The sequence below is a fragment of the Exophiala bonariae genome, assembly GCF_035927105.1.
Source record: "Exophiala bonariae strain CCFEE 5792 chromosome Unknown scaffold_3, whole genome shotgun sequence".
NCBI lineage: Eukaryota > Fungi > Ascomycota > Eurotiomycetes > Chaetothyriales > Herpotrichiellaceae > Exophiala > Exophiala bonariae.
In genome coordinates this window covers 568,080-580,573 of record NW_027042478.1, presented here as the reverse complement: position 1 = coordinate 580,573, position 12,494 = coordinate 568,080, and the positions used below count along the sequence as shown (strand labels likewise).

General features: G+C 50.3%; 5 protein-coding genes across 5 annotated transcripts; 2 read left to right on the top strand and 3 right to left on the bottom strand.

The window, feature by feature from the left end:
* Positions 1-154: 154 nt before the first annotated feature.
* LTR84_007730 (uncharacterized protein) lies at positions 155-2,649 on the bottom strand (the record flags this gene model as incomplete). Its single annotated transcript, XM_064851282.1, has 2 exons — positions 155-2,091; positions 2,151-2,649. The coding sequence occupies 2 exons, from the start codon at positions 2,647-2,649 to the stop codon at positions 155-157; spliced, it is 2,436 nt and encodes an 811-aa protein (XP_064710285.1).
* A 2,428-nt stretch (positions 2,650-5,077) lies between these two features.
* Positions 5,078-6,202, top strand: LTR84_007729 (uncharacterized protein; the record flags this gene model as incomplete). Its single annotated transcript, XM_064851281.1, has 1 exon — positions 5,078-6,202. The coding sequence occupies one exon, from the start codon at positions 5,078-5,080 to the stop codon at positions 6,200-6,202; it is 1,125 nt and encodes a 374-aa protein (XP_064710284.1).
* Positions 6,203-6,508: 306 nt separating this feature from the next.
* Positions 6,509-8,207, bottom strand: LTR84_007728 (uncharacterized protein; the record flags this gene model as incomplete). The annotated part of the gene is made up of 2 exons (XM_064851280.1): positions 6,509-7,954; positions 8,010-8,207. 2 exons carry the CDS (start codon positions 8,205-8,207, stop codon positions 6,509-6,511), a joined length of 1,644 nt encoding a protein of 547 aa, XP_064710283.1.
* Positions 8,208-9,127: 920 nt separating this feature from the next.
* LTR84_007727 (uncharacterized protein) lies at positions 9,128-10,118 on the bottom strand (the record flags this gene model as incomplete). The annotated part of the gene is made up of 2 exons (XM_064851279.1): positions 9,128-9,912; positions 9,962-10,118. 2 exons carry the CDS (start codon positions 10,116-10,118, stop codon positions 9,128-9,130), a joined length of 942 nt encoding a protein of 313 aa, XP_064710282.1.
* An 842-nt stretch (positions 10,119-10,960) lies between these two features.
* On the top strand, positions 10,961-12,404 carry LTR84_007726 (uncharacterized protein; the record flags this gene model as incomplete). Its single annotated transcript, XM_064851278.1, has 3 exons — positions 10,961-11,967; positions 12,027-12,267; positions 12,321-12,404. The coding sequence occupies 3 exons, from the start codon at positions 10,961-10,963 to the stop codon at positions 12,402-12,404; spliced, it is 1,332 nt and encodes a 443-aa protein (XP_064710281.1).
* Positions 12,405-12,494: the final 90 nt, after the last annotated feature.

Here is a 12,494-nt window from a genome sequence, read left to right as displayed (position 1 = left end):
TGATTTGAAATCTGAATTACGCATATGAAAAGTCTACGAAGCGTTGTACTCATAAAATTATAGGTAAAGCGATGCTTTTCCAACAACTTAACCTCCCAATCATCAGCATGTCGTCTACTCGGGCGCGTCCCTGCCACTCCGAACTTCAACCCATCTAAAACGGCCAAACCCATTCCCTCAAGGCCTTGGGATCAATACCTTCGGTGAACGCTTCGTTCTTACACTTTATCTGTTCGTTCAACAGCTTCTCCCTTGCACTTGAACCCCTATTGCCAAGGTTAGGCATCCGGTCGAGTGCATCGATGGCAAGGCTGAATCTATCGGTCTGGTTCCGTATGGCGAGCTCCAAAGGCGTATCAATGTTGCCCTTCTCCTTGTAGCCCCGGACATGAAGATTATGCTGGCCTTTTCTCTTATATGTCAAACGGTGGATGAGCCAAGGATATGAGTGAAAGTTGAAGATGACTGGCTTGTCGTCGGTGAAGATGGCTGTGAACTCGCGATCTGTCATTCCATGTGGGTGTTCACCATGAGGAATGAGTCTGAATAGGTCCACGACGTTCACAAAACGAATCTTCAAATCTGGGAGATACTCTCGGAGTAGAGCTGTGGCAGCGAGAGATTCCATGGTGGGCACATCACCACAAGCGGCCATCACAATATCTGGCTCTTCACCTTGGTCGTTCGATGCCCAGTCCCATATTCCAGCACCCTTTGTGCAGTGCTCGATGGCCGCTTCCATGTCCAGGTACTGAAGATGGTTTTGCTTGTCTGCGACAATGACATTGACATAATTGCTGCTTCGGAGACAGTGGTCGGTGACCGAGAGCAAACAGTTTGCGTCGGGAGGGAGGTAGATGCGAACCACTTCAGGTGATTTATTGGCAACAACATCGAGGAAACCAGGATCTTGATGCGTAAAGCCGTTATGGTCTTGTCGCCAGACAGTTGCGGTCAGAAGAATATTGAGAGAGGCGATCTTCGCACGCCACTCAACTTCCAAGGCCTTTTCGATCCACTTGCAGTGCTGATTGACCATCGAGTCGATGATATGGATAAATGGCTCGTAGCTGTTGAGTAAGCCATGCCTTCCAGACAGGATGTACCCTTCGAGCCAGCCTTCGACAGTATGTTCACTGAGCATCTCCATTACCCGACCTTCAAAGGCAAGGTTGCCACCATCGGCGTCTTCCTCGAAATATTCTCCTAGCCAGACTTTCTTTGAAGCTTTGTACACTTCACCCAACTTGTTGGACTCTGTCTCATCCGGCCCAAACAGTCGGAAGTTGGTGGGATTTTTCTCAATGACATCACGAAGGAACTTGGCCATGTTAGCCATGCTAGGTCCTTCATTCACACCACCTTTCTTGACGTCCAGTGCATAGCTGCGGAAGTCATTCAGCTGCAAAGGTTTCTTAATCAGCCCACCATTGGCCACCGGAGCTGCACTCAGTCTCTTGGTTCCTTCTGGAGCCAGTGCCTTCAATTCAGGGATCAGTTTGCCGTCCGCTCCGAAATACTTGTCTGGTGTGTAACTCTTCATCCATTCCTCCAGCACCTTCAAACTGTCCGGGTTGGAAGCAACATCAGGGATTGGAACTTGATGGGATCTCCAGTATCCTTCAAGATAGCGGCCATCAACTTTTCTTGGACCAGTCCAGCCTTTAGGACTTCGGAGAACGATCATGGGCCAGCGTGGGCGGAATGCTTTGCCCGACTCACGTGCTTTCTTCTGGTATTCTCGGATCTCAAGTACGGCCTTTTCGAGGGTGGCAGCAAAGGCTTGATGCATGGATTCAGGATCACTGCCTTCCACAAAGTATGGTGTCCATCCGTAACCGATAAAGAGAGCTTTGAGCTCGTCGTGACTGACACGGGCCAGAATAGTGGGGTTATTGATCTTGTACCCATTCAAATGGAGCACGGGCAGAACGGCTCCGTCTGTGATTGGGTTGAGAAATTTAGTACCGTGCCAGCTGGTGGCCAGGGGCCCAGTCTCCGATTCTCCATCCCCGACCATAGTCAGCGCAATCAGATTCGGATGATCGAACACAGTTCCGAAAGCATGTGAAACTGAATATCCGAGCTCGCCTGTGAATCATTAGTTTCTCGATCCAAAAGTTCAAAGAGCCTTTTATCCCGCAACGTACCGCCTTCATGCAAACTTCCTGGAGTTTCTGGAGTGGCATGGCTTCCAATACCTCCTGGGAAAGAGAATTGCTTGAAGAATCTTTGGAGACCTTCCTCATCTTCCGATTTATCTGGGTAGACTTCACTGTAGACCCCCTCAAGATATGATTGGGAGATGACTGCTGGAGCACCATGACCTGGGCCAGAGATGAAGAGCCCGTCGATGTCGTATTTCTTGATGAGACGGTTGAAATGAACGTAGGCGAAGACCTGTCCTGCATCCGATCCCCAGTGTCCGAGAAGTCGGGCTTTGAGGTGCTCGACTTTCAATGGTTCTTTCAGCAGGGGATTTTGCTTCAAGTAGATCATGCCCAAGCAAAGATATAAGCTGGCTCTCATATAGTCATCGGTAAGCTTCAATTCCTCTTTGCTAAGAGGAGTGCCTTCAACGGTAGAACGAGCCTGGCCAAAGGGCGAGATACTCTTCACTTCAACGTCTGCGTCAGCCGCTGGAGCCATGATTTCGATCAGCTCCTGTTGATCAGTTGTGATAAGATATATGACAAGTCCTTTGGAGAGAGACAAAAGGTAGGAAGGAGAAGCAGACAACGGACGCAGTAGCTATATATAAGAAATACGACGGCTGTGAGGGCTGCCGTCCTCGATCGGACGATGCAATACGTAGAATTTACCTTTCAAGCTCTTGCCACAGAGCCACAGTACAGAGGTACGTGCCGCCTGTATCTCGAGCTTTCGACCATGCACGTGTCCCCAATAGGAAGCAGAAGCAGCATACACATGTTTTGATCTGCATCGTCAGGCTGACTGTAAGTTTTGCGGTCCCCGGGATAGTGCAGGTAGAACTGTCCACTCGCAGAACTGGCTTGCTGGTGGCATAGATGGCTCCAGGCATGTTTCGCTGCTTACATGAGGAAATAACAGGAGGGAGACAAGCAAGACACAACGTGATTGGGTCAGGGTCTCTATCATGAGATGGTCGACGACATGTGGAATTCTTGGAGAGCGTTTTTGACAATACGAAGTCACACCATGTTGGTCGGATCAGGTCTAGCGCAATATGGTTTTGCCGAAGAAACCGAACGTTCCACGCAACCAAACACTCCCTTTTTATTGCCTCTAACAAACAGCTTCCAACAATCAAGTATGTTGCATGCACATGGACAACAGGCCCATGCTCGATCCGAGTACTACGTCTGGAGATCTTCTGGGTCAACTACCGGACCCTGCCGTTAGTCACCTCTGCATCCTCAACCGTGGTATTACTTACTCTGTGAGCCAATTATGGACTTGTCTAGCAATTTTCATCCTATGGTTCAGTGTTGTGAGTCGGATCTCGTTGCCTTGATTCTGATGATGGCCACCGATAGCACTTTGAATGGTGTTATGATGATCTTCCAAATCGTTGTTTCTCTCCTGGGATGGCTTTCCAGATTCAATACCAGCATCAACAACGACACAGGAGTATAACGGGTATTTCCTGTCCAATTGATTAACATAAATGGCGATGCATCTGTGATGATCAGTCAAAGCCCTTGGCGATCACTATTGTGTCCCGAGATTTATATCGTCCTGCGTTCAAACAATTGGCTTACCCCAGATTTGATCGATGCATGCAGCTTAAGGATCTCATGTATGCGAGTGATCAGATCAGACGCGGATCAGCTGTTATACCAGCCACCCAGGATGAGGGGCTATATGTTTTCGCCATGGCACAGACTGGCCAGCCTCTGGTTTGTTCTGAATGAAGGCAACCGGCGGGTGTCACTCCTTGTGGGTCTGTAAACCGCCATCTCGTGGCAATAATAAGGATGGCAGGACCCGTTTCCAGTCTTGTGTGCTAAACAGAACCCTGTCAATTCAGTAAGTCGAGTCGGCAGAGAGCGAGATGTACCTTTAATTGGCCGGGGACGGATGCCACTAACTTGGTATGCTGTAATGGCGGTTTCAAGCACTTCAACACCAAGATTCTTACCTCGTGTTAAGAAATAGCCTTTTGACACGTGATGTCTCTGCAAATCCATCACAGGCCCTTGAAATGGACCAATTGCAACATACTTTCTGCCTCTTCGAAGCAAGTCTTAGCACTGGATTGACGCGGAGCTAGAGTCAAGGTAAGCACCATCACCATCTGCCACCATACCGTACTGCGGCACTTTCGTCAGTGTTCTCACCATACTGAGATGGAGCTCGTCATTCAGAGCGAAGAGCATACAGTCATGCTGAGTTCATCACTTGGGGAAATGAAGGACCATCTGTGACGAGGTTTTGGCGACCTCGTATCCAAGCAGAACACTGGCGTAATATGGATTTTTTGCTGCAACGTCTCGACAATGTCTTGCTGTTTGAAGTACCCGCCGGTATCACAAGTCACTAACGATATTGGTGATGTTTTGTCGTGAAACCTGGAGTACTAATAATGAATAGTATATCGAATGTCTGCCTTGGCATCGCTAGGAGCATTCGAGTTCAAGTCTACCAGAGCTAACGCCTTGCATCGAGCGAGAAGAAGTATCCAATTACGATCAACTTCAGAATGACCGGAGGCTAATCTCTCTTTCCTATCTCGAACCAAAATCTGCGGAGTGCTAATGCGGAGATCCCCTCCCAGGCGCGGCACGCCCTCATACACGACTCTAGCTACTCCGGCCTTTGTCACACTTTCGCTCGATCTTATCGCCGCGTAGCACGATACGCCCAAGTCTAGGGTTGATCACAGCAGCCAGAGATTGTGATATGAACAATCATAGTCTAAATACTCTATATATGAAGCATATCATACATTCTGATTTAGCGCTCCTCCTGATCTTCCCCAGCGCTTTGTATATTTGATATACATTGAACTTCCCAAAATCCTTGCCTTTCAGCTGTCCCAAACATCCACTCTTACGCCGCCCATTGTTCCAAGCTTACCAATATTCAGTTTATCATGTCAACCACTACGACTACTCTCACCCAGGACGTTTCTACATCGCCAGGCTCAGCCGACCAATACTATGGAAAACTCCGGTTCATCCCACCTGGCCAAACACCCAAGGCAAGCCCTCATAACTTCCATTTGCCAGCCATGTCCGAATTTGGAGATGTACGGTTACAATCCCTGATAGACATGCGACCCGTCCCCACAACATCAGAGCTTCCAAACGCACCAGAAGGGACGGCAAGGCTCCCTTCTCACGGCTTTGCTGCCGTCAGACACCCGACAACACTCAACTCTGCGCCATACACCAAGGACAGCTGGAAGAGCCCAGCACTACTGAAGCAGTTCTACATCCCGGAAACGGAAGAAATGGTCAAGCAGATCACTGGAGCCAAAAATGTGATCACCGAATCTCTTCTCCTGCGCAGCGAGATCTGGTCAGAGACCGACGCACTCGCAGCCCACGCCGGCCACGGCGACAAGGCTGAAGCAACCAAGGAGGAAGAGGAGCAGACATCCGAAGCCACAGCCCTCGAACTCGGCTTCCCACAATTCATCGGATTTTCACCCACGACCGGCGGCGCCAGCCCCGCGCCGAAAGTCCACCTCGACTACGCACCCAACGGGGCACGCACGCACATCCGCAGATTCCACCCGATGATGGCGAGCGCCGCAAGCGCCGTCATCCGTGCCGAAGAAGACCTCCTCTCTAGAGGAAAGTCACTGCGCGACGACTACGCGACCTCCGGGCTCGGCCCACGCTGGGCGCTGTTCTCGATCTGGCGGCCACTGAAGGCGGTGACGCGCGACCCTCTGGCGCTGGGTGATGCGCGCACATTCCTCGAGTCCGACTACGTGCCGGTGATCGTCAAGACGCCGGATCTCGGCATCCCCGGCGAGAAATCCACCCACGACACCGAGAGTTACCTCGCGCATTGGTCTGCGGGCCAGAAGTGGTACTTCATCTCTAGGCAGGAGCCCGAGGAGGTGTTGGTCATTGGCCTCTTTGATTCCGATCGGGACGCCGAGACCGTCGCCGCCGGTGGCACCCTCCATAGTAGTGTTGATCTGCCGGGCACCGAGGCTGAGGAGCCCCGTGAGAGCTTGGAGTTGAGGTGTCTCGCTATTTGGTAGGATGGGATTCTGTCGTGGATTGGGGCAATGGTGGCGAGTAATGGCATTTGGTGTGTACAGTAGGAATACTAGTAGGTATGGCTATGAGATGAAACGCATGCGAGGTGGGAGTGGGGAGGATCTGGTTGGAGCGATGGGTTTCAATTTTTTTATGGCTATTCTAATGCAGTGTTAAAGATCACCCCTGGGGCTGCCCAGTGACAATCTGCAGTTCAGGAAATCCTCCGATGCAGTGCCTTCAATTTCTCGTCCCATTTTAATCTGACAAAAAATTCCATGACACAGTTCATCGATGCAGTCACCCCCTCACTGGCGGATCTGGGCTCCAATGGAGCTGAAATACTGACAAGCACCTCTCTTGGCAGCATCAACAGTCTCCATACCGCTGGTACTACTCGTGTCAAAGAGCAACCGATTCAGTGCGGTGTCTTGACTTTCAGCAGCCACACCCCCAACAGAAGTGAAGGGCTTCCACTCGGGTGTGCCTGGTTGACGATGAAGATTAGGATCTAGGGTGCGGATGAAACTCGTCCAGTAGCCCTGGATGAAAGGCACGACCCAGGCATTTTCAGCGCCAGGTCGAAATGAGTTTGGACAACCGCCGTGGACGTTTTCTGGACCCCAGATCGCGGCGATCTCCACCGTGTGCGGTACCCCTAGGCCCTGTTGTGTGAGGGCCGGGTCGCGCACGTTGAAGCGGTAGTTCCAGTTCTGCTTTGGGTTGCCGTGGCGAGCGAAGGCGGTGGAGATGAATAGGTTCGGGCACATGTATCGCAGGTCACCGTAGGCGTTGCTGACCTGTCTCCAGAATGGGCCGGAATCTGGGAAATTGGGACCCTGGTTGGGGAAAAGAGTGTTGATGCGTTCGAGGTGGTCGGTGGTAAGGTAGGGGAATTGGTCGTGCAGAAACCGGCTTGACTGCGCCTGCGACTGTGTGCCTCGTGGAGTGAAAACTGTGCCACCATTGGTGTCGTCGCCGAAGATTACGGGCACTTTGATGAAGTCACCGTGTGCGAATGCGTCGTATGTGTAATACTGTATCAGGTCGTCGTCCAGGACCGGGTTCCACATGAAAAGAGGAGCACCCTGAGAGCCCGGGTATGGGATGTTCTTGTTCTGGGCTTGAAGTTCTTGTGAAGTTTTGGATCGGAGGCAGGAGAGGGTGTTGACATCCGAATTGCCTGTTATGGAATTTGCACAGCCGACACGCTCCACAAAGTTGTCGTATTGATACTGGCTTTCCTCAACCGTGAGGACGGTTGCGAAGCTAACTGATTCAGCAGCGGCACCTACGAACAAGCCGTCATCGCGGCCACCGAATGCAGTGAGATGTAGAGCGATGGACGCAGCACCTGCTGAGTCGCCACCCAGAACCACATGGTCTGGATCACCGCCAAATAGTGATATATAACTTTGAACCCATTCGAGAGCCTTGCGCTGATCCCTCAGTCCGTTGTTCACTGTGGCAGAAGGGGAGTCGCTAATTTCTCGACTAGCAATGAACCCATACGGACCGACACGATAGTTGAAAGTCACAACGACGATTTCGTGTTCGGCGGCGGCTATCAGGCCGCTGCCATTGTAGTTGGCATTTGAGAGAGAATTGAAGCCGCCTCCTTGGATGAAAACGTAGACGGGTAATCTTGATCCAGTCGCAGCATTCGTTGGTGCATACACGTCCAAGAACAGACAGTCCTCAGACGTAGCTGTATTCGCTGGATTGTCGCCCGTGGCGAGACATATAGGGCCGTGCTAATATAGATTAGTCTGCTTTGGCTCGATAGTGTAGACAAAGTGAAGAACTCACCTTGTCAGCAGCTTCAATGGCAAGAATCTGATCATCAAAAGGTGGAGGATCTTGAGGTGGTGCAAACCTCAAGGGTCCCAATGGAGCAGCAGCATATCTCATGCCGAGCCACTGTGTGATCCCGTTCTCAAGCGGCACCCCTCTGTATCCTGCATACTTGAGACTGACAACAGGCTCAACGGCTGTAACGGCTGTCATAAAAAGATACAACAGACAGAAAAAAGCCATCTTCCCCGCCTGTTGACTGTTTCAAGCAGGATAGCGAGGTGTGGTTAGACGTAGCGTTATTGGGTGCAGCAGATAAATCTCGAAAGATGCAAAGTTTGCATTCTCAATGATGCACTGATCAATCCTGGGTCGAAGGTATTCAAGTTCATAATCAGGCACAGAAATGCTGGCTCGGTCGAATTTCTACTTCAGCAGAGATGGGTAGCTACCCAGTAGCTTATCAATTGTTTCAGTGGTGAGGGTCAGAGGCGCAGCATCAGTAATCTGAAGCCTATACATACCACATGGAAAAGAATAACGACAGATATGGATACACTAGATCAAATATAGAATGGTGACAGCGGACAAACACTGTATTGATGATCTAGAGATCAGTAATGTTTGGCTAGATGATGAAGAATGTTTCCACGATGTGTCGAAATTGCACGAGTGGAGCCAAAGCGGAACACCGTTTGCGAGCCTTGGAAGCACATCCCGTCTCACGGATCCCGTAACAGCTAACCTATGCGGGGAAGGTCGAATTCCCTCGCAAAGAAATATGCACCATCAAATCTATGGATACCTTCACGTCTGAAGGGCTGGAACCCCAGCGGGTGAATCATTCAGCTGGGGTCTTTGCTGCAAAGCATGGCCCAATCCAGTCGCGAAGATCAGCCAGCCTCAAACACACGCGGCCGTGGGCCTGAGTTTTCCACAGGTGAGTACGCAACTTGAACTTGACCTACTCCAGAGGCACAAAGCTTGCACCACTTGGTGGACTCGCAGGCGAGTAATAATAATGGACTCCAATTCAGTTCCGTCCGAGACAGGCACGAGGCTCGTGCGTCTGTTATTTTCGGCGTTGCATCTCGCAAAAGAAAAAACTCAAAATTGCTTGATGCCGTCAATACTCAGCTTGGCGCAGCTTCTGCAATTGATCTCCGAATGGTCTCCCAGCTAACACCATCGATGTTCTCTCCCTTCAACCTATTGAGCATCGTATTTTCGGTGACCGCGGAAACCGATTTGCCAGTAGCTAATCGCCGGACCATCACCGTGTCTTTGGCACCTGGAAATTTGGTTCCTTTGCCGCGAAGTAAAAAGTCCTCGAACCAGGCGTCCTCCTCTGAGCTGAACGGCAAGCCGACCAGAATGGTAGCTCTTGTCGCACGAAGCTGGCCTCCCTTTTCCTGATGTACTGTTGCAACCAGTTTCTCAAATAAGGACTTATGATTCAGCTTGTCTTGTCTCTTTGCGAAATAGTACGCTTCCGGCAGATTATTGGAAGATAGTAAATCGAAATATGCATCCACGGTCTTGGGATCCCGCAATGGCGGCGATACAGTGATGTAAAAGGCGGTTGCCAATGCAGGCTCACATCTCGGATGTTTTAGGAGAGAAAGGAGGACTTCGTCAGCGAAGGGAAGGGCGAGGGATGGATCGGTAAGGTGCTCTAGGGCTTTGGAGAACTGAGAATGGTCGAGTTCCCAAAGTCCTTGGACGAGGAGCTGGTATTTCTGTGGTAGATATGTCCTCCGGACGAAGACATTGTCTACACCAGTGATCCCACGACAGTCGAGTAGGACATAGTAGAGAAGGGCGAGTTTCTGCTCGTCGGGCGCAGGTGACTGGACGATTTTGGACCAAACATTCCTCAAGTCTTGATTCGACCTCGCGGGGTAGTTTTTCCTCGAGGCTGTAGAGAGTAAGTCGAGTTTGACGAGAGCTCTGATCAACTTCCTTACGTTGGGTAAGCCCAATCGACTTCCATATCCGATCGAAGAACAATTCGTCTCCAAATTCCCTTCGATGTCTCAAGATGTTCTCCACCGTTTTCTGATCCAGGGCATAGTCTGGTTTCTGCTGAAACACAGCATCAAAGTTGTGCCAGTCGAGGATCATGATGAATAGCAGGGGACCAAACTTGTATCATTCCAGGGCGATCGTAAGGCACAACCCTCGACTTATCATTATTGTACTGGGTACTCCAATCAACGCGTTGAATCTTGGAATCGACGCGAAGGGATCACCAAACACTCCACAGTATAAACTAGGGTCAAGCATAGATGCACTTTGGCAGGTCTACTTGGCATCCCAGGACTTGGAAGTTCAACTCCAACTTGCATGGATCTACCATAACGGATGTCCAGCTTGATGAGCACCTACGTAGCTAACGTCAGAACTGAGGCTTCATGATACTGAGTGTGCTCGCTCGCACGCGAAACTCGCTGCCGGCGTTGTTCCGGCGCTGTGGAAGACAGGAAGAAGGCCAAGCTGACTTCGCCTATCCAGACTTCCGAGCGTTTGAGCTAAACTCGGAGACCATGAACAATGATGTCAAAATCTGGGGATTATGGAGAACTCAAACCTGCACGAAGACGTTGGAGACCATCAACCCCCGCCTTTCCAACCACGATTTGATCGGAACGTCTGCTTCAGTCTTCAGCAGCAAATTGATGTTCCACCGGAGCCAAGCGTGTCTGTGTCGTCGATTCGCAGAAGGAGACCATCTTCATGTGGACGATAGCCGAGGTGAGTCTCGCTACATGGGGGGAAATTGATATATGAATCCTCTCCCCAAGACACCCTCATCTCAAACGGTAAGCTGCCTCAAGCACTGTTTGATGAGTAACCGCCAGTCAGTCAGATCATCTACCACAACTTAACTCGTGAATTATCATCCATCCATAAGGCAGGGATAACACCACATCGATTTTCAAATCGAGATAGTACTTGCGAAAACAATGGGCTCCGAAAACTACCCTCTTAAGAACAGTGGGATTTACCACAACCTACCGACCTTTGATCCGGCTCTCAAAGGTCTGACTGCGATAGTCACCGGAGCCAATGGAATATCAGGCTTTCATACAATGCGAGTACTGCTCGAGAGCCCTGATCGTTGGAGCAAGGTTTTCGCGTTGTCTCGCCGACCGCCCCCCAAGGAGATGATGGCCTTGTTGAGCGAAGCACAGAGATCCCGTGTCCAACATGTCGCGGTGGACTTCCTGGAAGATCCACAGAAAATTGCAGACGCCATGAAATCAGCCAATGTTAGTGCGGACTACATCTTCTTCTACTCGTACCTGCAACCAAAGCCTCCGCCAGGTACCGCCGTATGGTCCAATGCTGAAGAACTCGTTAAAGTTAACAGTGCGCTCCTGGACAACTTTCTCAAGTCGCTCACTATCTCTAGAATCACACCAAAACGCTTTCTACTCCAAACGGGTGCAAAGAACTACGGCATTCACATTGGTCGCTCGCGGACACCAGCGATTGAGTCTGACCCTCAGCCAGCCCATCTTGAGCCAAACTTCTATTACCCACAAGAGAAATCGCTTTTCGAATACTGTAAAAGCAACAACACGCACTGGAATGTCATCCGTCCAGCTTGGATTCTTGGTGCTGTGAATAATGCACAGATGAATGCATTGCTACCCTTCGCATACTACTCTGCTGTTCAGGCGCACAAGGGCGAACCGCTCTATTTCCCTGCTGACTTTGATGTTTGGCAATATGAGTCACACCACTCGTCTGCGATGTTGACCGGATATCTATCGGAGTGGGCTGCTTTAGAGGATAAGTGTAAGGACGAAGCATTTAACTCCCAAGATGGCGGGCCAATGACATGGGATCGCTTCTACGAGGAACTGGTGAGGTGGTTCGGCGTGGAAAAGGGTATTGTACACCCGGAGGAAGATCTTTCCAAGTTCACCGTCATCGAGGGAAGGAAGGGTAAAGACACACCTATGGGGTAAGATCTTCCGCGCTATCGCTTGACTGTTCAGCGGGTTTGCTGATCTTGGATTTTAGTTATGGACCCGCGCCAGAGATCCGTACTTTGTGGACTCTTGTCGATTGGGCCTCGAAACCTGAGAACGCAAAAGCATGGGAAGAGTTGATGAGTGCCTCTGGAGGGCAATTGACCGATAATCCTTTCAAGGACGTCGCTGCCAACTTTGCCTTTGGAGATGCCGCCTTCATCAAGGTTCAGAGTATGAACATGAACAAGGCGAAGAGACTAGGATGGACCGGCTTTGTGGATACTATGGAAGTAAGTAACAAAGGCTCACTTGCACTTATCATCATAACTGACTTGGAGGACAGGCTCTCTTCGAGATGTATTATGAAATTGGAAAGCTTGGAATGGTTCCTAAAATGAAGGTGGACAAAGCGAAGCCCCTAATCTAGGCTTCTACTCTGCTTCATGAGTTCTTCTATAGTTTGATATACTGCCAGTGATATAGTCTCAGTAGCAACGCAGAGTCCATTATCCAAAGG